This window comes from Atractosteus spatula, chromosome 8 (genome assembly GCF_055471065.1).
Source record: "Atractosteus spatula isolate fAtrSpa1 chromosome 8, fAtrSpa1.hap1, whole genome shotgun sequence".
In the NCBI taxonomy this organism is placed as follows: Eukaryota; Metazoa; Chordata; class Actinopteri; order Semionotiformes; family Lepisosteidae; genus Atractosteus; species Atractosteus spatula.
The window spans coordinates 545,711-573,159 of NC_142713.1; the positions used below are offsets into that span (position 1 = coordinate 545,711).

The window sequence follows — 27,449 nt, forward strand, 5'->3', positions numbered from 1 at the left end:
CCACCAGCGCTCGCACGTCCTGCGGCAGCTGGTGGAGGACGATGCCGCGGCCATCAGCGTGGACGAGGTGAGCCCCCCCCCCCCCCCAAGCGCTCGCCTCCGCGGTCAGCGTGAGTCCCCCCCCCCAAGCCCCCCCCCGAGCGCTCGCCTCCGCGGTCAGCGTGAGTCCCCCCCCCCCCCCGAGCGCTCGCCTCCGCGGTCAGCGTGAGTCCCCCCCCCGAGCGCTCGCCTCCGCGGTCAGCATGAGTCCCCCCCCACGAGCGCTCGCCTCCGCGGTCAGCGTGAGCCCCCCCCCAAGCCCCCCCCCGAGCGCTCGCCTCCGCGGTCAGCGTGAGTCCCCCCCCCCAAGCCCCCCCCCGAGCGCTCGCCTCCGCGGTCAGCGTGAGCCCCCCCCCCGAGCGCTCGCCTCCGCGGTCAGCATGAGTCCCCCCCCCCAAGCCCCCCCCCCGAGCGCTCGCCTCCGCGGTCAGCATGAGTCCCCCCCCCCAAGCCCCCCCCGAGCGCTCGCCTCCGCAGTCAACGTGAGTCCCCCCCTCCGAGCGCTCACCTCCGCGGTCAGCGTGAGCCCCCCCCCAAGCCCCCCCCCGAGCGCTCGCCTCCGCGGTCAGTGTGAGTCCCCCCCCCCAAGCCCCCCCCGAGCGCTCGCCTCCGCGGTCAGCGTGAGTCCCCCCCCCGAGTGCTCACCTCCGCGGTCAGCGTGAGCCCCCCCCGAGCGCTCGCCTCCACGATCAGAATGAGTCCCCCCCCCCGAGCGCTCGCCTCTGCGGTCAGCGTGAGTCCCCCCCCCCAAGCCCCCCCCGAGCGCTCGCCTCCGCGGTCAGCATGAGTCCCCCCCCCGAGCGCTCGCCCCAAGCCCCCCCCCGAGTCCCCCCCCCAAGCCCCCCCCGAGCGCTCGCCTCCGCGGTCAGCGTGAGTCCCCCCCCCCGAGCGCTCGCCTCCGCGGTCAGCATGAGTCCCCCCCCCCGAGCGCTCGCCTCCGCGGTCAGCGTGAGTCCCCCCCCCTGAGCACTCACCTCCGCGGTCAGCGTGAGCCCCCCCCAAGCCCCCCCCGAGCGCTCGCCTCCGCGGTCAGCATGAGTCCCCCCCCCCGAGCGCTCGCCTCCGCGGTCAGCATGAGTCTTAATCACCAGCATGATCTTACTGTGCTCCTCTAGATCGTTTCTCCTAGTTATGTATTTTCTGTTGCTTTCACAGCTCAGGGAAGTTGAGGAAAAATTCAACAACCTCCTTTTTAAGTATGAAATTAAAGAAGACCAGAGCCTGCTGTCTTCAACAATTGAAGATAGGATGAAAAACCTACAAAATCACCTTACAGCCCAGTTCTGCGAAGAGCACGACTTAACGGTTTGGTCTCAGTTTACATTTGACAGTGCCATCAATTATGAACAACTCTCCCTGACAGAGAAGTTCAGCGTTCTCGAAGGAATAGTCCAGTTAGCTCTTGAAGACGCTCCAGATACTCTGACCAAACTGCAGAGCCAAGCCAACTGTGATGAGAAATATGGGTTTCTCCTGCATCTCCTCACTAAAATTTACACAACAAATGTAACTTTAGCAGGACACCTACTGCTGAGTGTTCTTGATGTGTTTGCTGAGCTTTCAAATGCGTGCAAGGAGCTCCTGTGCCAGATATTGTTCAACAAACTCTAGACGCCTGTGGAAATAGTCTTCTTCATTCGTGGAGCCCTTCACCTCCCTCAGGAGCAAATGGAATCGGTTCTTCACACAGTTCAGACATACGGCTTTGACATGCTTACTGCTTTCCTTGCCCTTAAAGATGAAGAACCTGTGGAGGTTCTGCAACAATCCGCTAAACTGGAAGAGGACAAAGACCTAGAAACCGTTCTGAATGAAATGCGCGCAAACCACTATCCAGAGGAAACTCTTTCCATCATCGAGGACGTTTTACGCAAAGTGAGAGACGAGCTTCCAAAATTCAAATTTGTTGACCTCGATCCTGAGATGATCAAAGATGGCATCACCATGATACAGTCCCTGGACTGGATCAATCCCGACCAGGAAGTCCTCACCAAGGTCTTGATCGGGCTGTGCATTGGCGTCCAGGACTGCTCAACTATCGAGGGAGACGGGGAGAAAAATGAGAAAATTGAAGGCTATTTTCCCAGGACCACTCAGCTGGCCGCGTTGCTAATGTTCCTTCTTTCGGGGAGGTCCCCGGACACCCCCGGATGTCTTCTTGAGATCGGCACCGGGGAAGGCAAGTCGTGCATCCTGGCCATGTTTGCCACCATCCAGGCGATCCGGGGGGCAAAGGTCGACATCGTGACGAGTTCTCCCGTGCTCGCCCGTCGCGACCAAGAAGAATGGAGCAAGCTCTTCAAGAAGTTTGGCCTTTGTTCTTCAGTGGTTCCTCCACCAAACCTGAACGCCTGTAAGGACGCCAAAGAACGAGAAGAAACAGTAAGAAAAGCCTACGATAAAAACATTGTTTATGGAACTGTAGGGAATTTTGCTGCCGACGTCCTAAAACAAGAGTTTGAAAAGACCAGAACCCGTGGGGACCGAGGATATGACCTGGTTATCGTCGATGAGGTGGACTACATGACCCTAGACAACGGCGTCCAGGTGACATTCCTTTCCCATGAAGCAAGTGGCCTGCGACACCTCGAGCAAGTCCTGGCTGGCCTCTGGTCGATGATCTGTACGTTCCAGCCCGTGGAAGTGGAGGAGACGGGAGAGATTCTGTGGGCGAGGATCCAGCTCTTCCATGAGGCCGCCTTCGCCGCGGTGATGGGCTCAGAAGGAAAGGAGAACTTCTCCCCCATCGACATTTTAAAACCTGCTTTGCAGTTAGGCTTTTTCACAGAGGAAGACGTAGAAAGAATACAGGCGGTCAAGACTGAGGCAGGACAGGAGAATGCGCCAGTGGAACTTGAAGACCAGAGCTGGAAGATTCTTCAGGTCATCATGAGCAAAATCGGAGTTGCCGAACAGCGCGACTTACTGACGGTGTTCGAGGAGGTGCTGGAAAGCACTCTCGCCTTCCAGTGCTACTCCCTCACACGTGGCAAAGCAGTGAGGTATGGTGAGCACAATCCAAACCGTGAGGCTAACGTCAGGATGCTCCTTCTGGAAAACGGGCGCGCGTGTGAACTGGTGCCCCAGCAACAGATCATCGACACTACCGTTCCCATTTTAGATTCAAGAATTAAATACACTGATAACATTAAAGACCCGGACGAAATTCCAAAAGACACCATTGTCCTCCCTCTCTTCCTGAGGGACTATGTCAAGAAGAGATTAGCAGTCTTCGTGGAGAATGGACTCAGAGCCATCACGATGACACAAGACCGTGAATACATGATTACCTACGCATCTGCAGATGCAGAATCAGTCACAGAATCCGGAAAATCCGAGAAGCACCAGTACCAGGCCATCATACCTGTAGACTTCAAGGCCAGTGGTGTCCTGGAGAAGAACAAGCGATGGGGAGACGGGCTGCAGCAGTTCCTGGAAATGAAGCACCAGCTGGCAGTGACGCCACTGTCAAATGTCACGAACTATCTCTCCAACTTTCATTACTTTCAGAAATATCTCACAGGGAAAGGCATATTCGGCGTCACTGGAACTCTAGGGGGCGAAGCGGACGTTGAGTTTCTAGAACATCACTATAAAGCGAGAAGCTACGTGATCCCAGCTCACAGGCGGAAGAAGGTTGTGGAGCTGCCGGCAGTCCAGGTGAGCGGAGGTCAGGACCAGTGGATACAGACGATCTGCGAGCGCGTCCGGACGGTCACAGGACGGGGCCAGGTCGCCCTGGTGATCTGCGAAGACGTGAGGACGGCAGAGGAGCTCCAGCAGAAGATGACAGCCCCAGGAGCCTGCGTTCAGAGCCAGGTCATCATGTACACGATCAGCGGAAAGCACAAGGTGGAGAAGGACGAGTTTATGGGGGGGGAGGTCATCATCGCGACAAATCTCGGAGGAAGGGGGACGGACATAAAAGTGAAGAAAGACGTCAACAGAAGAGGAGGCCTCTGCGTCTTCCTGACGCACTTTCCAGGCAGCCGGCGTGTGGAGAAGCAGGTGTTCGGCCGCACTGCCCGGAAGGGGAACCCGGGCATGGTGCAGATGGTCCTGAACCGTGAAGCCCTGGCGCCGGCCTACCGGGGCCAGCCGATCGAAGCCATGAGGCGCCTGAGGGAGGACTACGAAGTCAGGCGCATAGCCGACATGGAGAACGACGAGCTGTTGGAGATCCGGATGAGGGCGGAGCTTTTCACCTGCTTTTGCGAGAAGCTCCGTGATTTCGAGGGCAACTACCCTGAAGAACAGAGGAAGAGTCCCCTTGAAGTGAAGGATCTGAAATATTTTGAGGGCCCCGTGGAGAAATTCGATTACCTCCCTGCCCTCAACGCCCTGAAGGAGTCCTGGGCGCTTTGGCTCCTCCTGCACGAACAGGAAATAAACCAGCACCTGGACGTCGGCGTCTTGAGGTCAGACCTCTGCAGCATGCTCCAGCGCACGGCCGAGCACCTCCTGAGGGGCAGCAGCACGAACTTCTACGATCACATCAAACAGGCAGTGAGCAGAATGGACCTGCACTCGAGGAAGAAAAGTCACGACTACGGTGCTTTATCCTGCTGGCAAAGAGCGATAGAGGCTGAAGGAGCATACAGAGCCGTGTCACTGTACAACCAGGCTTATATTACAATCAATATGCAGAAAGATGGCTACAAAGGAAAAGCAATAGAACTCCTGAATGAAGCAAAAAAAGCTGTTGACATCTACGTGCTGGAAACCACCAACACGGTGGCCTCTTGCAATATCTCCTGCGCAGCGAAGTTCAAGCCCCATCGCACAGGAGGCACCAATTTCCAAGGACAGATGGAGGCACGGTTAAGCTTAATGAAAAACTGGAAGGAGTACATAACAAAGGCCACGGAGAAGCTGAAGAGCCTGCGAGAGAGCAAGGATGATGCAATAGCAGAAGAGGCCTCTGTGTACTCTCTCTCGGGAATGAAGAGCTACATTGTGATGACGGAGCTCATGGCTCTTTACGAGTACGGCCTCTGTATCGTTTTCGAGGTCAAGAAAAAGCCCAGGTTTTGCATCGACGCGCTCATCTGCGCCCTGCTCGGCGTGTGCCAGATATTTCTGGGGGCTCTGGTCTGTGTCTTGTCCTTTGGGACAGCGAGCCAGGTGGGGCTGGGGATCATTTCAGAGGGGGTGTCGGACCTGATCCAGGGGGTCCAAGGGATGATCGAAGGTAAGTTCGATTGGAAAGAATGGGCAATTTCCAAATCCATCAGTCTTGGGATTTCGTTAGTCACAGCCGGATTCAGCACGATCAAGAATATTGTGTCCTCCGTGTACAAAACCACCAGAGCGCTTGTGACAGGAGCGAAATCTTTTTCATCCGTGTTTGATGACATCTTTCGCGCGGGAAAAAGCACTTTTTCGGCGCTGAAGGGAAACGCCAAAACAGCGTTTTCGGCTCTGTCCACAGAAATGCTGGAGAATTCATGGAAGAACGTCTCCTCACATTCAGTCACCACCAGCGTCAAGCATGTGGCCAAGTACACTGTTCAGGAAATAGCAAAACAGGGAGTCATCACTGCCTTGGACTACGCCATTGATCAAGGTCTAAACGAAATCTTTCAGAAAATCCTATCAGATGCCTTCAAGGATTCAGTAACCTCTAATGTGAAAAGTAATGAACATCTGCGTCAGTATCTCACTAAATTCATTGTCACGAATGGCGTCCCAAGCGGCACCTCACTGAGTGATCCCAACGCTGCCAAAATCCCAGATCAGCTCCAAAAAACTATGAAGCACTTGCTTTCAGACTGCTTGCTCTCGACCTTTGATGACCCCGAATATATCAGCGAGCTCGAAGGGGTCCTCAAACAGTTCTCAGTAGTGCAAGACAAAATCACGGATCTGATGAAGAAAGCCGGAGTCTCAGGTGCCTTACAAAAGACCTTCAAGATGAGTATGAAAATTCAGCAATTTTCTTCAGATTTCATTCAAATGTTAAAAAGCATTCCCACTGAATCAATGATCAACAAATTTGTGGGAAGATTTATTAATAACATGGAGGACAGCCTGGAACCAGAGAAACAATGTCGTGATCACAAGATGGAGGAAATGGCAGGACTTCGAGATGTTGGTCAGCTCCAGGAGGAATTTCTCGGTTTTATATCGGAGCAAATGTCAGATGAATTTCTACAAACCTGCATCGGTCACCTGACATCCATGGTGACGAGTACCTTCCAGAAAAAACTAAACAGGACTGTGGGGACTGCCACCAGCAACCTTCTCGGGAGGCACCAAACCCAGCGCTTCTTTGACGAGCAGGAGCACCCCCGGGACACGAGAAGGCCGGGCCTGTCTGAGGCCGACCGGCGGGAGCTCGCAGCGTACGCGGAGAGGATCAGCGACGTCCGCCGGCCGGCCACCGCCCTGGACGTCCGGGTCCTGACCTCCGGCGACATCATCGGCGGCAGAGGCGTCCGGATCGTCGTGGTGGACGAGGAGGGGAAGCAGAGGTCCGTGGAGCACTTCCGCGGGCGGGACGGCACCGCCGGGGACATCACGCTGAGGCTGACGAGGGCGCCGCCGCAGGAGGAAAGGTACGGGTACCGAGCGGCTCTCGGACGGTCCTCCGGACTCAAGGGGCCCAGCAGCTCCCACAGCCCCAGCACAGGGAGAATTCAGGCAGGGAATCTGACAAATAGGAAGTCGATTCGTAGGCGGTAGATTTTCTTTTCTCTCTCACTTCTGCTTCGATTGGAAGCAAGCGGACTCAGCAGATTAAATGCGGCGGGTCTTACACTGGATCAGGAGGCATAGCAGCACGGTTCAGTACCTCTAGAAGCCCACAGTGTCCATTTTCACCCCACTCCTGCTGGCCCGCTGCGGGGCGTACTGTACCTCATTTTAGAGCACTTCCGCTCGTTGGTTTTAATTTAAAAAGTTTGGAAACGTTTCTTAGGTGAGGCCAGCAAACGCAAGGCCCCTGGTCTTTGACTGTCGTAACTTTTCATTTTAATCTGCACGCCGCCGCGGGTTACGATGCGCTGGACGGGTGCCATTCAAATGTCTCGGTTTCAGTGGGAGGGGGCCGCTCGCCGCGCTCGGAGATGGGATCCGGGGAGGAGAGGCCCCTTACCGCGGTCACTTCGACCTCGTGGGCCCAGACGGCGCCGTCGTCCCGGTGAAGTCGGAGGACCGGAACGGCTTCTATCATGCCATCGCTCAGGCCACCACGGGCCAGCAGGGCGACGAGGCCCGGACAGTGGCGGAGACCCTCCGGACCGCGGTCAGGGACGAGGTAGAGTGTGCACTTTGTGTCTGTCCTCACCTCTCCCTCCTCGGTTTGGATTTTGGGTGACAGATTTAGATTCTGCTTTGGCTGTTCCTGTGGGTGGGAACACAACAGGTATTTAACCAGCGCTAAATGAACAGACCCTCACTGCCAAGGGCCCCTCGGAGACCCACTTTCCCAGCTTGTTTCAGGTTGAAACCCAGGATCCGAGCCCACAAGCCTGCAGTCCCTGCGACACGGCCAGTGGTTATTTCCTCAGGTCATCAGCTGATACAGCACCTGCAGGCGGACGAAGTCCTGCTCTCCTGCTCCGATGAAAGCAGCAGCATTGACATCCACCCAGCCGGCGGCGCAGGCGGGACTCCCACACACGCGTGTGTCAGCGGTAAACCTGTCCCAGACGCCGCGCCACGGGCAGGCAGGGTCAGACGTGTCTCAGGGCTCGCGATGGAAGCGCGGTCCTTGCTCGGCAGTCGTACGCCAACGCCTACGCCAGCCAGAAGGGGCTTTTTTTCCGAGGAACGCGGACAGCCCTTTCCATCTGCCCTGGGGAGCTCGGCAGCCAGGCCGCGGGCTCTTCTGCAGCTGTCTGGGGTCGAACAGCGCACAGGTCTCTTTGAGGACGTCTGTCCACGCCACTTCCTTGCACTGGCTTCCGGTCAAATTCCGCGTAGACTTTAAAATCCTCACGCTCACCTATAAGGCTCTACATGGCTTGGCACCTCAATACCTGTCTGAACTTTTATCGCCCTACTCCCCACCTCGCAACCTCCGCTCTTCAAATTCTGCCCTCCTTACTGTCCCCCAAGCCCGTCTACATTGTATGGGTGACAGGGCCTTCTCCTGTTATGCCCCAAAGCTCTGGAGCTCTTTGCCCAAGGATATCAGAGCGTCACCTTCTCTAAACCCCTTCAAATCCAGACTCAAACCCTCTTCTTCAGAAAAGCCTTTACTGAACTGTTCCATTCTTCACCCCTCTGCTCTTCTTAATACCACCTTCCACAGTCTCCTCTATTGTTATTGTTGTATTGCTGTAATTGTAATTGTGTCCTATCTTGTGAAATCTTCTTATTTATTGTTATTGTCATCCTGTAAAGCGCTTTGAGAAGCCACCTTTAAAGGCGCTATATGAAATAAAGTTTATTATTATTATTATTATTATTATTAATATTACTTCCTCACCGCAAGGAAGGCTGGTCTTCCTCTGACGAGGCGCCGCGGGCCCCTTCGCGCAGGGACAATGTTCGGTGCAAAGCGAAGCCCACTGATCGCGGCCGCCCGATCTCGCCCCCGCTAGGTCCTCGCGCACCTGGAGAGCTACTCCGAGGCGGTGAAGCTCCAGATGGGATTGGAGAGGAGCGGCAGCCAGGCAGGGCAGTACGCCATCGCGGGGGGCGGCGTGAAGAGGAAGGCGAGCAGGGGGGCGGCGGAGTGGGCCGAGCGTCTGCGCCAGACCCTGGAGACGCACGACTCCTACGAGCGGTCCGCTGCCCTTCTGTACAACCTGGGAGCTACGGGCCCCTGTAAGAGGTGATGGATCTTCTCTTCCCTTTGAATTGACTTTGGATCTTTAATACTCACCATCCGTAGTGCTGCCGGTGGGGGGCGCGGCGACGCAGTGGTCAGCAGTTTCAGCATGGAGGCTCTGTGGCTCAGGCCCTGCGCCTGTGGCTGGGAGGTTGCCGGTTCAAATCCCGCGGCCGGCAGAGGAATCCTACTCTGTTGGGCCCCTGAGCAAGGCCCTGAACCCCAGCTGCTCCAGGGGCGCTGTATAAATGGCTGACCCTGCGCTCTGACCCCCAGCTTCTCTCCCTGTGTGTGTGTCTCCTGGAGAGCAGGCTGGGGTCTGAGAGAAGACACATTCCTCATGCAAGACACTGTATCTGGTCAATAAAGTGATCTGATCTGATCTCATTCACCCAACCACCCACTCACTCACCCACTCACTCACCCACTCACTCACCCCTCCACTCTCTCCCGGAGCTGGGTGTGGTGCGACAGGACAGCCTCCCTGGAGCGGTCTGGGGTCCCGGCTGCCAGCGCCATTCCGACGCGGTCTGATCCCCCCTCCCCTGTCCTGCTCTTCCTCCCCCGCAAGGCTGCGCGGCTTGAACGCGGGCGAGGGCCTCTCCGCGCACGTGACCGAGCCCGACCACGTTCCGGCCCGGGACGTGTTCCAGAAGGCGCTGGCCGCGGTGCGGGACAGCCGGCGGGCGAGCGCGGAGCTGCGGCGGAGGAGCCCCGGGCTGCACGCCGCGCTGACGGGCGCCGAGCAGGACACCGGCGGGGGCGGCCTGCTGTGCGTGAACGTGCTCCGCCAGGACCGCGGCGCCGCGCTGACCACCGGGGGCAGCAGAGAGTCCAGGGAGTGCAGGTTAAGCCCTTCGTGGTCGCTCTGACATCGGGAGAATCACTGTTTCAGCATCGCGGACACATTCCAGCAAATTCCAGCAGCGGCGACACCAGTCGGTGAACAAGAAGGGGCAGGTAGCTTGCCTGGCCGAGGAATTGAGCTGGTCAAGGAGCTGAGGAATGAGTCAGGGAGCTGCAGCAGGGGTGCAGGTGGGGTGGGGACCACCGGGGGCAGCAGAGAGTCCAGGGAGTGCAGGTTAAGCCTTTCGTGGTCGCTCTGACATCGGGAGAATCACTGTTTCAGTCTCAGACACATTCCAGCAAATTCCAGCAGCGGCGACACCAGTCGGTGAACAAGAAGGGGCAGGTAGCTTGCCTGGCCGGGGAATTGAGCTGGTCAAGGAGCTGAGGAATGAGTCAGGGAGCTGCAGCGAGGGTGCAGGTGGGGTGGGGAGAGGGGTGTGAGAAAAGGTGCCCAGAGACGTGGGCGTCAGGAGATTATTTCCTCATAAGAGAGGAGAAGTGCAAGATGACAATCTGACTTCCTCTCACACAGCTGTTTACATAAAACCCTCGACTAACGTTCGGATCATAAGCAAATAATTAGCATGACGCTTGAATTATACTGGCCTGGAGCAGTCAGCCCCCGAATAATCACCGTCGAAGAAAACTGGGTCTTCGCTCAGGTTAGGAGACGGAGATCTCTATTCAAGCAGCTGGAGGGGAGTAGAGCACAGAGTCAGGGTTTCCTCCGGCACACAGGAAATATAGGAACACGTAAAGGTTAATTCCAGCTGAATAGAGAAGAGAAGAAACACAACGTTTCGGCTGTGGAGCCACTCGACTGCAGTTACACTTTCCCTTGTGTACAGTACCTGTAGGCGAGACTTTAACACATCACAGAAACACACAGAAACACACAGAAACACACAGGGCACAGAACACCCCCAGGCACAAGCCTGTCAAACACACACAAACAGGACAGGAGGATCCTGCAATCTGCTTGATCCCTCTGGGAGAAAACACTCGGGGTCTACAGCACAGGCTTCAGCTGCGGAGAGTCAGCTGTCTCGGGTGCCTCTCCTGCACACAGTCACAGTCCTGACCCTTCTGAAGAGCTCGTCTCTCTCAGTCTTCCACAAGGGGCAGCGTGTTTCTATCTCACAGCTCCAGGCATCACTGCCATACACCACCCAGGGATGAAATTACTTACTTATACCACTTTGACTGGAGTAGCATCACTAGGCGGACAGATAATGGTTTATTTCTGACAGATGATGGTTTATTTCTACTTCTGACATGCTTCTCAGCATCACCTTACCCCTATTTGTCATTTATGCCTTTTAATTTTATTTAGAGCTCTTTACATACAAAAATAATGTTTAGTAAATCAATTCAGCAACATAACGCTGTTTCTCATTAATGCGGGTTTGAAGACATGTTATCGCTCACATGAAAAGAAAGGAGAAATGTGTCCGTAAAGTCAAAGATCTAATTGATTATTATTATGCGCTGTTAACAGAGATCTGCTGCTACAGACCCTTCTGAGTGGTGATGTTGTGAAATTGCTGAAGTTGTCTTTCATCACAGCCCATCCCATATCCTCCCAAGACCTCAGACAGCAAGCAGGTATTCCTCTGTTTCCTTCTGTCTTCCTCCTGCTGGAGGAGGGGCGGGAGGGGGGTGAGCAGGCCTGACCGCAGCCCACTGGACACCGGCTCCTGACCGCGCCCACCCAGAGACAGGAGCAGGACACTCACATGGGGGTCCACCTTGTCGGAGGCCAGCTTGTGCAGCTCCAGCAGGGCATGGTTGACCTTCTTCTCCAGCTCCAGGGCAGCCTGCATGGCCTCCAGGCCACTGCCCCACTCGTCAGGGCCTGGCCGCAGTCCCGCTGGGATCAGAGAGGAGCTCAAAATCCTCCAGAGGGCAGCTGACCGAGAGTCTCGTCTCCCCGACCTGCGCTGGAGAGGAGAGGGGTGTGTCTGTCCCCAGCCTGGCTGGACACCCCCGATACAGAGGCAGGGCCAGTGGCGCCCTGAACAACTGCGCTGGAGTGATAAAAATATCACTTCACTGAAACGGGATCTGAAACGGGACCTGACACGCAGGGTCAGCGTCACTCCCTGGATTAGTCAGGAATCTTGCACTCGATGAGCGTGATGTCACATGGCTGAGATCCGACAGCCAGCTGTGCTCTTCCCCTGTACCCGAAGGTTTTGTGTGAGCTACACGTGGGCTCTTGTCCTGCTCACAGGGCTCTCTCTGCACTCGGATCAGACCTTCACAAACCGAAGGGAAGTCCGCAGTGCTGCTCAGACCCCACCCCTAGTGCTCATCAAGCCCTACCCCGATGGCAAGGAATGAGATACAGTGCTCTGGGAATGATCAAGCTACTGTACCCCAGCTGCTCCAGTCCACACAGCTGTTCAAGTGGGACCCAGTGTTGCTGGGGTGGGAGGGACATAGCAACTGGGACGTCCTGCCCAGAGGGGGGAATCCGGTACTCTCTGACCGTTTCACTCTCAAGCTGTTGTGTGTGCCTCATATCCATCCATCTGCCCCCGTTGTTCATTCAACTGAACTGATTTCTCAATGAATTATCTGTGTAACATTGTATTAACCTGCTCCTCTTGCATTTGCAGTATGTATAGAAAATCAAGGAAGAGATGAATTAATTAAGAACTAAGAGCCCATCGAGTGCTCCAATATGCCTCATTCAGATTTGCATCAGCTCACAGTCAGCCACAGAATCACGACCGGAGTCGCTGGGCTGAATCAAGGCTGACAGGCTCAGGCACTCAACTGCGTTTTTCAGAGTGAAACAAGCTGAAAAGTCATTGTCCTGCAGGTCAAGGGGCTGCTGTGAGTTCACAGAAGAGAAAGTAGCTTCTGCTTTTCTACAGTGTTCCCCCACCAACGCATCTTAATTTCTACCTGAACCTTTTTGCTTCTTTCAGGGTTAAAGCTCAAAGAAATGAAGGAACAAAGGCATCATTTATCTGTGGAGGCAACTAAATCTTATTACGAGGCTGGACTCTGCAGACTTGTGAAAGAATATTGTACTCGCTTCCAGATCATCAACAAGGACCAGTGCGACCATCTCTTACAGTGGGTGAAAGCAGGGACGTATTTGGATAAAAATACTGAAGAGTATAAAGAAATACTGGAAAAAATGAGAAATAGTCACAAACATACTGAGAAGGTCAAGACTGGCCAGTGAATTAGAGACAGGTCATCCTAAAACCTGAAGATACAAGAAATACTTTCTAACTGTAACCTTGTAAATGACAATGTGGTGCATTCCTGGTTTGAACAGGAAAGCAATGAAATTGACATTTGATTTGTCACATACCTGTACGTTACAATTCTTCTGACATTTTGATCACAGGAAACGCTTAAACATTTTTATTGGGAAAAACAAAACATCAACACCCTTAATTTAACAGCAATTAAAGTCTTCTGAATTTCAGATGTTTGCTTCATTACAGAAGTTAGATTTTTTTCTACTGATCATTAAATAACATGTAAAAGATGTTGACTTTTTAAATTCCATATGAATTATTCTATATATTAATTACATATTACTCAGAACTGTCTAGGAGTTAAATGTTTCGTTGTTGTAGCAGAAGATATGTATTCAGTCTTCAAGATTTATTTGTATTCAGTCTTTCTTTTGAAGTTGGTTGTTCTAAGATGATTGATTTTAACCTGAATTTCACCCTTTTATTTTATTGTTTGAACTATTATCACAGCGCTTCACATGAAGTGTTATGGAGAAGAATCAGCCCGATCAAATAAACTATTTTCACATTTTTTTGATTAGAGTGTCTCTTTATTAATATTCTGGATGATTTTTCTTCAGAACTGAGGATCTGCGGCTTTAATAAACTACAACTAGTGTTCACTGTCCAAGGGAAACATCCAGCACTGTTACACTCTTTGTATGGATGCCCTCTCTGTGTTTAGTAACATACCTGAACACTTGTTACACCCCTGGTTGTACATTCCTGATATGTACAGCAAAGGAATGAAAAAGTTACATTGTTTTGCTTCTCTTTTACATTAAAGTCTTCTAATGTTCGATCACAGGACATGCTAACACAATCTTTATGAGGAAAAAAGCCAAAATAGGAAAAACTAAACATGTACAAGTATTTAACTTAACAACATTTAAATGTTATTTTAAATTAGAAATGTTTGCCTCATAAAAAGTTAGATATTTTCTGCTCATAATCAGTTCGTTTATGTAGAAGCTGTTTACATTTCAATGGCATACAGTACAGTAATAGTTCTATATTTCTCAAAATATTAGGAATTAAATGTTATAACTGTTATTTGTAGCAGAAGAAATACATTTGAATTCCATCCTTATTTGAATCTGATTAATTTGTGATGATTGCTTTTCACTATATCAACAAAATATGAAATAAGGCTTTTTATTTGAAAGTAGATTGCAAATAATCACAGTGTTCAGTGTTGAAGCAGAGAGTATCTGAGAGGAGACCCCACTACTGTCTTCAGGAACGAAAGCTGTGAGCCTGAGTGTGTGTGACTTCCTGGATCAGCCCAGAGCTGCAGGAGTGCTTTCAGGACTGAGGCCAAGCCGAGGAGCACGGGCTGACATCAACCCCATCTTTCCACACGAAGCAGAACAGGTATCACCTGGACATCAGAGATACACTGACGAGGAACCAGTGCCAGTTTCTACAGGCTGTAGTCTAAAACAACAAACACCAAGGACCTAAGCTCCTGTCCCAAGCTCCTTTCTTCCAGCTTCACCACCAAACACATTTTAAGACATTTGTACCATTGTCCATCACTCTTGTGACTGTCCAGCTATCTTTCAGTGGTGCAGTTCTAGACGTTTAGTAACTGTAATTTCTAATTTCTTCATCTATAGCTACTGCAACAGTTAATCAATCAAAGATGAATTTCATTTCTTTTTGCTCCATGATGTTGGTCTGTAACAGACGTATGTTTCTAAGTGTTGTAAAAATCCATGACATTCATTTTGGTGTCTGTAAAGCAGCGCTTTGAAAAGAGCTTCATTTTCTGATCAGACGGACACATTGAAATCTGCTCTTTCCCTGAGAAAGATGAGAAGCCAGAGCTCAAGCCATCATCACAATGGTTCACCTCCGCTCTGATTGCAGCCTGGTAAGACGTACTGCAAATACAGTTCGTTAATTAATTAAGAGAGTGATGTCATCATAACATTCTTACCTTGCACTGGGATTGCCAAAGCTCTGCGTTGCTCAGCCCCCACAACTTTTGAAAATTGTAATTCCCCACAGAGAGGGGGCTTTCAGGAGTAAAGGGCATGAATTGAACTTTCGAGTTTGACCCCACGTTTATCTTTCCCTTAGAGCCTATGATGGAGGAGTTTGTCACAAGCCCCCTAAACACTGACACTGAGCCAAGAGCAGGTTCAGCTTGTTCACAAGTTTGTCAGGAACCAAGCAGAAAAGTGCTTGTGGAATGAATGATATCAAATACACCAATACACTCTCTGAATACACTTTCATTCTGCGGTTTCTCGATGTCCTGATGTACACAGCTGTTAGAAATATGAGTAATTAGTATTAGAAAATTCTAAAGTTCACTTGATGAGCAGCTGTCATGTCTCCATTAAGAGCAGTCCTGCAGCTGATCAGCCTGTCTTGAGGAAGAGGAAGACTTAGCTGTGCCCGAGGGTCGTTTCTACTCTTCACATTTCTAGATCAAACTGCTTGGTGTTCCTGTACTTTCATGAGCTTCTTGGTAACTTCATGTCTCTTGTCTGATGTCAGAAACGGCTACATCTTGCTCTTCTCCTAAACCATGTGATTCACACGACGACTGAGGAGGCTCTAGTACATTGAGACGAGCCTGGAGAAAGTCCAACAGACTTCTCCGCCTGTGCGCTTCCTCATCAGAGAGGTGGTCAAACTGGCTTGATGTGTCCAGTTCCCCCGCTCCTCCTCTGGGGTGTGGCTTTTCTCGTGTTCTTGAAGAGGCCCATCTAAGGTCATAGATGTGGTTTGTGAGCTGTGAGCCTCAGTCTCAGTGCAGTCAGAGGTGGCTGGTTTCAGGCATCTGATTCCTATTTCTCACTCCAGAAACTGCAGCAACAGCTTCACAAGTGACACACAGGCATCGTACACACAGACATGACAGGTGGGTGCCTTCAAATTTAACAACTTATTGTTATTTCTACAATATTTGTGTTGTACGAGGCTGTGTCTTTTGTACAAATGATGGCAGGATACTTCTCTGTAAGCTCACTGGACACAGCAATGAGGACTAGCTTATAAAGGAAACCAATATTTGTGTTACATGTTCTACATTGTGTGTTCTTGGCTTTGTAGATAATATTGGGATGCATATTTCAATCACTGCTGGTATTTTAAGTGATTTAAAATCTTTACTATAGTGGCTTGAAATCAATGGTGTTCAGAGAAAGGAACATATTCATTATGCACCTATAGGACACACTCACACATATGCGCAGTAGATGTATTTCACATTTAGAGAACAAAAACAGGCTGTCAATCACAATTAGACATTGTTATCCTTTATATATTCAAAATCAGGAGAAAATGAAGTGTTTAGAAATCTTAAGACACAAAAAAATACCAGAGCTGCAGATGATTTCCAGCTGTGGATCTGTACTTGTTGATCTCCTTGTCTGTATGTATGTAATCAGAGTTTATTTGCTTGTAAGGTACCGAGCTGCAGCTCCAGGTTCTTGTAAATCACATGACTGCTGATAAACTCCGACACAGTGCTGAGATCTTTAAAGAAGATCGTTAGTGTCCCCTGGAGGAGACAGTGAGTACACTCCATCTCTACAGCAGACTTCCTGTGTGTGTGGTTTGACCTGTGTGAGAGTCCTGCAGCCCTCTCACATCTTATTTTCTACTTGGAATGGAAATGCAAGGGTTTAGGATTAAGAAGCTCTGTAAAGAAAACAGTTTAAGTTTATTAGACGTTGTGGTGCACTCACTCAGTCATGCAGGACCTCAATCAAATCACAAAAGTCTTTGAAAGACTTTGAAAGTCCTTTCAGGACACTGAACCTCACTCTCCCTCTGGGATGTGTTCAGTCCCTGTGTGAGCCGGTGGGTCTCTGGGTGACTTGTCTAATTTTAAAGCTTTTTGTGCACATGAGAAGTCAGACAGACCTCTCTCCTAGAGAAAGCAATCCTCTCCTCTCCACCACTTCTGAGTGGCCCCAGGGCCATGAAAAAGAAACTTAACTTCACAAGGTCATAACTGTTGACTCTTGACAGTCTTCCCGTCTTCGTCTCCAGTCTTGACTCTATTCACTGACGATTTAAGTACCCATCTAGTCTGCTTCATCAAGTCCAAGCAGAACCCAACCTAGCTTTGGCAATGATGACGGCTCCTGGCATCCAGATTTAATCAGACATGGGACTGAAAGCAGTTCTGCTCAGAGTCACTGCCCAGGCTGTCCGATTCTCTTTGTGTCAACATCCTCAGGAGTGATCCTGCACGTTTTCTCTTCCAGGATCAGAGCTGAGGGTCGTTCTGCTGGGAAAGACAGGATCTGGGAAGAGCAGCTCAGGAAACACCATCCTGGGAAGAGACGAGTTCAAAGCAGAATGTTCGTCCAGCTCTGTAACACAGCGGAACAGACAGGAACCAGGGACATCAGTGGCAGACGTGTCACTGTGGTCGACACACCAGGGTTTTTTGACACAAAGCTGCCTGAAGAAGATGTGAGACGTGAGATAGTGAGGTGTGTCACTGAGTGTGCCCCAGGACCCCACGCCTTCCTCGTTGTGATAGAGGTGGGTCGATATACGCCTGAGGAGAGAGAGGCAGTGCGGAGGATTCAGAAGCAGTTTGGAGAGGAAGCTCTGAAGTTCACCATGGTCCTCTTCACTCATGGAGAGAAGCTCAAACACAAGAGCATTGAGCAGTTTGTGCAGGAGAACGAGCAGCTGAAGGAGTTTGTCCAGAAATGTGGAGGCGGGTGTCACGTTTTCAACAATGAGAACAGGAGAGACGAGAATCAGGTAACAGAGCTGGTGAGGAAGATCGAGGACATGCTGAGGAAGAACGGAGGGGGTCACTACACCAACGAGATGCTACAAGCAGCACAAGCCGCCATTGAGGAAGAGGAGGAGCACCTTCGACAGGAGAGACCAGACCTAGACCCCTCTTCAATCAGACAGCTGGCCATACAAAGAGTTATAAAGAAATTGTTAAATATTCTAGTAGGAACAGCGACAGGAGCTCTACTGGGGGCTCTTCTTGGGGCTGTAGCCCTACCTGTTCTTGTATTTATAGTTGCGAAATATGCACTACCAGCTGTAAGAGCTGCCTTACAGATAGGGGAGGCAGCAGCAGGTACAGTGATTACAGCTTCACATGTGCTCACTGGAGCTGCTGTAGCCACTGCAGTTGGGGCAGTAGTGGGGGGGGTTATTGGAGGTCTTGCAGGGGCAGGAGCAGAAACACCAGCAGAAGCAGCTGATCAGGCAGCTCAAAGCATAATAGCCATAGTGAGGAGCGCAGTGAGAGGGGTTAGGGATTTGATCGAACAGGCTGGAAACAGCAAAGGAAAGAAAGATTAATAAGATTTGATCAGAATTTCAGAATGATTCATCATCTAAAATCATTCCTGCAGTTCTGTTTCCATTTTGACGCAACAACAGTCAAAGTCAGCGTTGTTCTTCCCACAATCAAATAAAGCAGTTTTCTGATCTGGGTGCCTGGTCTTTTCTGAGTGTGTCTGTGTATCCTGTCTTGGTCCTATCAGGAGAGTTTGCTTGGTACTTCAGGCAGCACGTACATGAAGCAAACCTGTTTAATGCTTTTTAATTATATGGCTCAAACTTGTCTTCAATAAATTTGGCAATAGGAAATATATTTTCTTCCTTGGAGCCATGTGATTGATTATGTGGGTGAATGACTAAATTAAAGAATTTTCATCATTGGTTTAACCAGCTCCAGACACCTTTGTGAAACTGCAGGAGAGGTAAGTGAGGATATGGTATTTTGGTTATGATGTACAGAAAGCAAAATCAGCTTTGTGTTTTTTACTGCAGTGGCTCAAAATCATTTTGGTCTTCAATAAATTAGTTAATGAATATTTTTTCCAGCGTGCCAGTTTGGGCTTCAAGTGCACCAGCCTTTCAATTACTTATGCAATTGTAGGGCCGACTGATTCATTCGAGAATCTCCTTCATTGGTTTAATCAGCAACAGACGCCTTGGTTCCCCATTCCTCGCGGAACTGCTCTTGAGCCCGTAAAACACCAGGCGCTGAGATCTCCCATGAGCTCGCGAGGGATCAGCTCTCTCCCCGCCAGAACGGCGTGCTGACCGGCCTGGCGGTCGCAGGGGTGCGATCCTGGTGACCGCTCCTGGGGGTTCAGGGATCCAGCCCTTAACGATCCCGACGACCGCGTTCCCGCGCTGCATCGAGTCCAAGCGAGCCGTCAGCGACTCGGAGATCCCTGCAAAACTTCAGAAAGTCACGGACGTTCGGGTCCTGGGTTCTGTCTGTGTTCAGCGTGGGAATTCTCTTCCCCGGGGAACGATGAGACAGACCAATCGTACGGATACAGCAGCAGATTGAGGAGACGCAGGGGCGCTCCGGGCTGGGCTGCTCTGGACCGTGAGGACCGGTCAGGACTGCAGCAGGCTCAGCAGGGTGAGCTCATGAAGCTGGGAGCTGCGTCTGAACGGCTGCCTGAACGGAATAAGATTTGAGGTCCAAGGGCTTTTACTCACAGGATATTGAATCTGCTTGTGCATGAGCCCGGCTTCCTCTACGTTGCTGAGGGCTCTTCATGAACGAGTATCCATTCTGGCTTCGGACTGCCGGTCGATGGGGAGGACGGAGAAGTGGAGAGACCCTGTCCAAACAAATGAACACAACGTGCGTTTTTGAAAGGCCTCTGTTTCAGTCCCTGAGCTGAAGTCTACAGCGTTCAAGGTGAGCTGTTTCTGAAGTGTGTCAGCGATCTCTACTGCTTGACAGCTGCCTGGGAGATTAATAAAGACAGTGCGTGGGGCCTTGTGAAGACGGAAGTTTCACTTTCCTCCTGTTAGGGACACATGGTGACACAGACACAGAATAAGACGAAGGAGAAGCCTGAGGCCTCTACACAGGTGGAACTACAGGGCAGGTCACTTAAAACCCAGGACAGGGGACGTTTTCATGAAGGACTGTGTAAACGTCTTAAATCCTCATCAAGGATTGTTTAAATCTATTAAATCTATTTTACAACACAGAATATCACCAATTATCATTTAGAATTGCACCAAAAACATACAGAACATCACAGGACACACGCTCGTGTTGTACAGCTGCAATTTAATCCACCCGAAATGTGCTTCAGGTCACAAACCTTAGTGAAACAAACACAGATAATGCAAACCTTCCCCTACCCCACGATACACAATATTCACAGCAGAAAGCTCTTCAACTGTGATTCAGTGATGCACTCAGACTCACACCATTCATGCTGTGCTCCCCAGTATTCTGCACCCCAAAACACCTGAACAGCTTTCCACCCCTAATCTGTAAGGAAAGTAAACCGTAGTGTGCAGTAGTGTGCAGTAGTGTGTGTTAGTGTGCAGTAGTGTTAGTGTGCGGTAGTCTGTGGTAGTGTGCAGTAGTGTGCGGTAGTGTGTGTTAGTGTGTGGTAGTGTGTGGTAGTGTGGGGTAGTTTGCAGGATAGTGCGGTAGTGTGTGTTAGTGTGCGGTAGTTTGCAGGAGTGTGTGGTAGTTTGCAGTAGTGTGTGTTAGTGTGCAGAAGTGTGTGTTAGTGTGCAGTAGTTTGCAGGACTGTGCAGTAGTGTGTGGTAGTGTGCGGTAGTTTGCAGTAGTGTGTGGTAGTGTGCAGAAGTGTGTGTTAGTGTGCGGTAGTTTGCAGGAGTGTGTGGTAGTGTGCAGTAGTGTGCGGTAGTTTGCAGTAGTGTGTGGTAGTGTGCAGAAGTGTGTGTGTTAGTGTGCGGTAGTTTGCAGGAGTGTGTGGTAGTGTGCAGTAGTGTGTGGTAGTGTGTGGTAGTGTGCAGAAGTGTGTGTTAGTGTGCGGCAGTTTGCAGGAGTGTGTGGTAGTGTGCAGTAGTGTGTGGTAGTTTGCAGGAGTGTGTGGTAGTGTGCGATAGTGTGCGGTAGTATACAGAAGTGTGCGGTAGTGTGCAGTAGTGTGTGGTAGTATACAGAAGTGTGCGGTAGTTTGCAGTAGTGTGCAGTAGTGTGCAGTAGTGTGCGGTAGTCTGCAGTAGTGTGCAGTAGTGTGTGGTAGTGTGCAGTAGTGTGCTATAAGAATCCTTTCAGTAGAACACCACTATGATATACAATAACCACAATCAAGACAAGATACAGCTGTAGTACAGCAGGTGAAGAGGTCTGCAGATATACCCCTGAAGATTAAAGAAGCAGCTCAGTGGGTGAGCTGATTAATCAAGGCTGTGATTTTCAACATTTCATCACCTGGTGTTTCCTCACTCACACCTGTCCGATCAGGAGTCACCTCGGCTCTCCACTACAGCTCCTGCCTGAGGGGCAAACGACGAGCTCAGCACCCAATCACACACCCGGAGAGCCGAGAATCTGTGAGACTGTGTCACGAGTCTGTGATCGATCTGTTCACGGCTCAGAAGGTCCATCTCCCAGCCTGCCTGCTGTAACCAGTGTCTCTGCTCATCTGGACCTGCTCTGTTCACGCGCGTTTTTTTTTTCCCAATATCCTACTTCAAGTCTTTCATGAGGGCAGAGCATGTGCTCGTTTCGTTGGTCAGGAGCATGTCAGGACCCTCACTCCTCGCACGAGAGGTGATGCTCTTCGGTGGAAGAATCTCGTGCTCACTGTGGGTCGCATTGTGAGTCTTATTGTGGGTGGCATTGTGGGTCCCATTGTGGGTCACACTGTGGGTCACACTGTCAGTCACACTGTGGGTCCCATTGTGGGTCACACTGTCGGTCACTGTGGGTGGCACTGTGGGTCACACTGTCAGTCACACTGTGGGTCCCATTGTGGGTCACACTGTCGGTCACTGTGGGTGGCACTGTGGATCACACTGTCAGTCACACTGTGGGTCCCATTGTGGGTCACACTGTCGGTCACTGTGGATCACACTGTCAGTCACACTGTGGGTCCCATTGTGGGTCACACTGTCGGTCACTGTGGGTGGCACTGTGGGTCACACTGTCAGTCACACTGTGGGTCCCATTGTGGGTCACACTGTCGGTCACTGTGGGTGGCACTGTGGATCACACTGTCAGTCACACTGTGGGTCCCATTGTGGGTCACACTGTCGGTCACTGTGGATCACACTGTCAGTCACACTGTGGGTCCCATTGTGGGTCACACTGTTTCCATTTGGAGGAGCTGAAGGAATCTGTCTTGAAAACCAGCATTGCGACTCAGTCACTCATGTTGCGCGCACACGCTCAGGAGGCGGGAGTGTGTGGGGGCGATGTGCTCTCCCCAGTTCTCCTGCTAGAAGACCCACGAGACGGAGCTCGAAGCGCCGGAGATCGGGAGAGACCGGCCGCGAGCTCAGCGGGGAACGGGCGGCCGCCCTCCCGGAGAGCTAGACGCTATTCTCTCGTGTGGACCTGCTGGTGCTTCCGGAGGGTGGCGGGCTGGCCGAAGCTCTTCCCGCACTGGGCGCAGCGGTGCGGCTTCTCGCCCGTGTGGACCTGCTGGTGCTTCCGGAGGGTGGCCGGCCGGCCGAAGCTCTTCCCGCACTGGGCGCAGCGGTGCGGCTTCTCGCCCGTGTGGATCTGCTGGTGCGCCTTGAGGATTCCCGAGCGGTTGAAGGTCTTGCCGCACACGGCGCAGGCGTAGGGCCGCTCGCCCGTGTGGATGCGCTGGTGCACCTTGAGGTCGCCGGACTGCTTGAAGCCCTTCCCGCACTGCGGGCAGCGGTGCGGCTTCTCCCCCGTGTGGATGAACTCGTGCGTCCTCAGCGAGCGCAGCTGCTTGAAGCTCTTGCCGCACTGGGCGCAGGCGTAGGGCCGCTCGCCCGTGTGGATGCGCTGGTGGCACTGCAGCGTCCTGGCCTCGGAGAAGGCCTTGCCGCAGACCGTGCACAGGAAGGGGCGCTCCCCCGAGTGGGTGCGCTGGTGCGCCTTGAGGTTCTTGAGCTGGCTGAAGTGCTCGCCGCACTCCGGGCAGCCGTGGGGCCGCTCGCCCGTGTGCACGCGCCGGTGCTGCTTGAAGTCGCCCGAGTGGATGAAGCTCTTGCCGCACTGGTTGCAGCAGTAGGGCCGCTCCCCGGTGTGGATGCGCTGGTGCTTGGTCAGGTCCCCGGACTGCCGGAAGCTCTTGCCGCACTGGGCGCAGGCGTAGGGCCGCTCGCCCGTGTGGATGCGCTGGTGGACCTTCAGGTCGCCCGAGCGGTTGAAGCTCTTGCCGCACTGGGCGCAGGCGTAGGGCCGCTCGCCCGTGTGGGTCCGGCTGTGGATCTTGAGGTTGCCCGACGTCGTGAAGCTCTTGCCGCACTGCGCGCAGGCGTACAGCCTCTTGCCCCCGTGAAATGGCGGCGGCGCCGGCGCCGCGGGCTGCTCCCCCGCCTGGCCGAGCCCCGGCCCCTCGCGCTGGTGGATCCGCCTGTGCTTGGTGAGCGACTCCGAGCGGCCGAAGCTCTTCCCGCACTGGATGCACCAGTAGGGCCGCTCGCCCGTGTGGGTGCGCTGGTGCACCTTGAGCCTCTCCAGGCGGCTGTAGCTCTTCCCGCACTGGGCGCAGGCGAAGGGCCGCTCGCCCGTGTGGGTGCGCTGGTGGTTCTTCAGGTCCCCCGACTGGCTGAAGCTCTTGCCGCACTGGGCGCAGCGGTACGGGCGCTCGCCCGTGTGCACGCGCCGGTGGATCTTGAGGACCGACGAGTCGCTGAAGCTCTTGCCGCACTGGGCGCAGGAGTAGGGCCGCTCCCCGGTGTGGATGCGCTGGTGCCGCCGCAGGTCCCCCGGCATGCTGAAGCCCTTGCCGCAGAGCGCGCAGCCGTGCGGCCGCTCGCCCGTGTGGATGCGCAGGTGGATCTTCAGGCTCACCGACTGGCCGAAACACTTCCCGCACTGGTTGCAGCAGAACGGCTTCTTCCCGGTGTGCACCTGCTGGTGGTACCTCAGGTGCCCCGAGCTGCCGAAGCTCCTGCCGCAGTAGGCGCAGAGGTAGGGCCGCTCGCCCGTGTGGATGCGCGTGTGGATCTTGAGGCTGCCCGACTGCACGAAGCTCTTCCCGCACTGGGCGCAGGCGTAGGGCCGCTCGCCCGTGTGGATGCGCAGGTGCTCCGTCAGGTTCCGGGAGCAGCTGAACGTCTTGTCGCACTGGGGGCAGTTCAGCCTCTCGCCCGCGTGCGCGCGGTGGTGCTCCCGGAGGGCCCTGGGGCTCCCGAAGGCCTGGCCGCACTGCAGGCAGCGGGGGCCGTCCGGACCGGGCCCAGCGGACTCCGGGGAGGAGGCGCTCCAGGAGGGGGCAGAGGGGCCCGGGATCGACTCTCCGTATCGGAGGTCCTGGTCCCTCTCTCCCTTCCCGCTCGGAGCTCTGCGCTCACCCGCCAGCCCGTCGGGGTCAAGGCCACGCCCCCTGAGCCGCTCCCCGCCCGGCTCCTCCTCCTCTTGCTTGACGTGAGCGGACACCAGCGTGGGCTCGCACTCCACCTTCACGACGTCCAGCTCCCCGCCGAGGACCGCCGCCCCCCCCAGCTTCGCGGGCTGCCGCCGCCCCCCCCTCACCAAGTCCCGCTGGCCGTGATCCGGCGGCGCCGCACCGGGACCGCGCTCCGCTTTAACCCGCTGGAGGGGGCGCGGCTCGGGGAGCGGGTCCGGACTCGCGCACATCTCCCTCTCCTTCTTAATCTGATCGGACCCCAGAAGGGGAGCCGGGCCCGGACCCGCGGCGCCGAGAGACTGCGTCAGACACACAGCCTTCCGCCCGCCTGCTGGCCCCAGGGTCCCGGGAACACAGTCACTCTCCGGCCATGCCGTCTGGGCTCCCCCCTCGCCCCGCTGGGGAACGGTCTCGCCCGGCGTCTCTCGGAGACGGTCCGATGGGACGGACTTGTCCGGCGTCTCTCGGAGACGGTCCGATGGGACGGTCTCGCCCCGCTGGGGAACGGTCTCGCCCGGCGTCTCTCGGAGGCGGTCCGATGGGACGGTCTCGCCCGGCGTCTCTCGGAGGCGGTCCGATGGGACGGTCTCGCCCGGCGTCTCTCGGAGACGGTCGGATGTTTCTGGGAGCCCCACAGCGATGTGCATGTGTACCGCTGTATCCCGCGTGGCACACTGCACCCCCGCCATGCGGCTGGCTGCTGTCACCCCACCTCCTCCGCGCTCCTCTCCACCCGCTGGGTGTCCTGGTTAGGGGGCGCCCCCGGGTGCCTGAGACAGGGGCCCTTTCCGCACCAGCAGGCAAGACTCGCTCTGCAGCTCCTGGAGGGGGGAGAGGGGGAGTGAATATCCAGCCGGGTTTCAGGAACGAGCAGGCAGTGACGACAGCATCGGAACATCGGGAACGTTCTCGCACCTCTGACCCCGGACCGCCAAAGGACCGTCAGCGCCGACAGAGAGTCTGCACACCCGTTCCAAGGAAATCAAGGTGAATTGAACCAGAATGTATTTCCCCTTGATTCCTGCAAGCGAGAAAGAGATGCTCACACCCCGGGAGAGGCGACTGCACACGATGACCTACTGTAGAAGAGGAGGCTGGGAAAGTGTGCACACCCCTTCATTCCCAATACCTCTGGGCTGCTGCTCGGTGCCTAGCCTAACACCGCTGCGTGTTCAGTGAAATAAACCCTTTGAAACTGGGGCTGGGAGAGTATCTCTGCTTTGTTGGGGTCTGTGCTCGTATGCAGTATTCAACCGGCGTCGGGCAGACCTCTCAGAGACCCCAGAAACTTTGCGGTTGGCATCTCCTCCGGTCCCTCTCATGCTCTGCAGGAGGAGTACCAGCCGTCCTGGGCTCCCTCAGTGCACCCCCGCCCAGATCCGCGCGACACACGCGCACACCCGGGACCCGGGGGACTCTGTGTGTTGACACGCGACACGGCTCCGCCAGGCGCGTCTGATCGCGGAGACACAGCCAGGACTCTGGAGCCTGACAGGGAATCATCCTGCGCTTACTTCCTGAGGCACAAGGAGGGCGACTCTCCCCGCTGAAACCCACGCGTGTGCAGGACAGATCCCAGACCACGCTGAGCTGGGGTACAGGCGATTTCAGCCCAACTGCACCAGAGCCGCACAGTGCACCCCGACATTCACACAGAGCTCCCCGACAGTCACACAGAGCACAGAGCACCCCGACAGTCACACAGAGCTCCCCGACAGTCACACAGAGCACAGAGCACCTCGACAGCCACACAGTGCACCCCGACAGTCACACAGAGCACCCTGACAGTCACACAAAGCACAGAGCACCTCAACAGTCACACAGTGCACCCCGACACTCACACAGAGCACAGAGCACCCCGACAGCCACACAGAGCACCCCGGCATTCACACAGAGCACAGAGCACCCTGACAGCCACACAGAGCACCCCGGCATTCACACAGAACACAGAGCACCCCACACTTTAAATCTTTATATATATCTTCTTAAAAAAAGGGTGGCTCTGTGGCTCAGTATTGGCGTCTGTGGTTGGGAGGTTGCTGGTTCAAATCCCGCAGCTGGTAGCCCCTTTGCCAGGCCCTGAACCCCAGGGGTGCTGTATAAATGTCTGACCCTGCACTCTGACCCCCAGCTTCTCTCCCTGTCTGTGTGTCTCATGGAGAGTGAGCTGGGGTCTGTGACAAGACAGATTCCTCATGCGAGAGATTGTATCTGACCAATAAGGTGATCTCTTATCCATCTTATATCTTGGAGAACCCCGACAATCGCACGCTCTCTCTCCCCGGGATCTACCACACGCATTCCCTCGCGAACTGCCCACGCAGCGGCAGCGTGACGGGTCCCATACACGCCTGACCCCACCGGCGCTTCAGCTGGGGGTTCAAGACGGTGTCCGGAGCCCCAGCTCCGCCCTCCCGCTATTGTCTCATGAACCGCCCCCCTCCTCCTCGCTGCACGCCCGAGCCCCCCCCAGCGCCGTGGGCGACCCCACAGCCCCGCGTGCAGCGCTCACCGTGCACAGCTGCGGCGGCTGCCCCGGCGCGAGCTCTTCCCAAGGACTCGCGCCGCCGGGCCAGGGCAGGGAACGGGCTCCGGCCTGTGACGTCACCCCCCTGCCTGTGACGTCACCCCCCTCCTCCATCTCCGAGTCGGGTCTTAAAGCGGCGACGCCGCTCTCGGGGTGGGGTCCGCTATTTCAAAGGGAAACCGCCGCGGCGCTGCAGGCGCACTCCGGCAGACAGGCTCGCTCCCAATGGTCTGTCTCCCAATAATTCTCCCTATGTTTACAGTATATGTAGATATTTTATGATATGTCTTTGTTATAAATGTCTGTAATAGGTCTGTAGATGTTATTTTACTTTTATTTTTTGTTTTGTTCCATGTTAATTTTATTATTTTCATCTGCTTTGGCAACACTGATTGTACCCATCGGTCATGCTAATGAAGCACCTGGAACTGAATTGAATTGACTCGCAAGACTGTCTTGCAGGGGGCGGCCCGGTCTCAGCCGTGGCTGGAGAGCCAAACTGTAAAAAAAAAAAAAAAGAAGCAGCGATATTTCTGTGCTCACTGCGGGCGACACCCGCGTCATCAGTTTCCACAGGAAAATAAAAGAGAATATTGTTATTCCACACCGGGGCTGCGGGGTTTTACCTGCAGCACCAGAATCGGAACACGATCTTGAGTCCAATTCAGACAAGTTAAATTCAAACAGCCTTACCGGCC

The 27,449-nt window shown here is 53.9% G+C and overlaps 2 protein-coding genes and 1 pseudogene across 3 annotated transcripts; 2 read left to right on the forward strand and 1 right to left on the reverse strand.

Moving 5' to 3' along the window:
- The first annotated feature begins 1,425 nt into the window (after positions 1 to 1,425).
- LOC148828954 (uncharacterized) lies at positions 1,426 to 11,234 on the forward strand. Its single transcript, XM_088922787.1, has 4 exons — positions 1,426 to 6,596; positions 7,078 to 7,297; positions 8,589 to 8,821; positions 9,390 to 11,234. Exons 1-4 carry the CDS (start codon positions 1,708 to 1,710, stop codon positions 9,688 to 9,690), a joined length of 5,643 nt encoding a protein of 1,880 aa, XP_088778913.1. The 5' UTR covers positions 1,426 to 1,707; the 3' UTR covers positions 9,691 to 11,234.
- A 4,442-nt stretch (positions 11,235 to 15,676) lies between these two features.
- Positions 15,677 to 18,362, forward strand: LOC148828955 (GTPase IMAP family member 9-like; annotated as a pseudogene). The gene is made up of 2 exons (XR_016091452.1): positions 15,677 to 15,802; positions 17,157 to 18,362. The product of XR_016091452.1 is annotated as a GTPase IMAP family member 9-like (transcript).
- A 1,593-nt stretch (positions 18,363 to 19,955) lies between these two features.
- LOC148828956 (uncharacterized) lies at positions 19,956 to 26,811 on the reverse strand. The gene is made up of 3 exons (XM_088922789.1): positions 26,737 to 26,811; positions 25,140 to 25,245; positions 19,956 to 25,045 (listed from the first exon to the last, which is right to left on the reverse strand). The coding sequence occupies exon 3, from the start codon at positions 24,911 to 24,913 to the stop codon at positions 22,211 to 22,213; it is 2,703 nt and encodes a 900-aa protein (XP_088778915.1). The 5' UTR covers positions 24,914 to 25,045; positions 25,140 to 25,245; positions 26,737 to 26,811; the 3' UTR covers positions 19,956 to 22,210.
- Between the last annotated feature and the right edge of the window lie 638 nt (positions 26,812 to 27,449).

Bases quoted from the DNA above. Each gene is read 5' to 3' on its own strand.
- LOC148828954 (XM_088922787.1), top strand. From the start codon at position 1,708: ATGGAATCGGTTCTTCACACAGTTCAGACATACGGCTTTGACATGCTT. The intron at 7,298-8,588 runs GTAGAGTGTGCA...CGCCCCCGCTAG, and splicing joins GGACCGCGGTCAGGGACGAG to GTCCTCGCGCACCTGGAGAG. The intron at 8,822-9,389 runs GTGATGGATCTT...CTCCCCCGCAAG, and splicing joins GCTACGGGCCCCTGTAAGAG to GCTGCGCGGCTTGAACGCGG.
- LOC148828956 (XM_088922789.1), bottom strand. From the start codon at position 24,913: ATGGCGGGGGTGCAGTGTGCCACGCGGGATACAGCGGTACACATGCAC.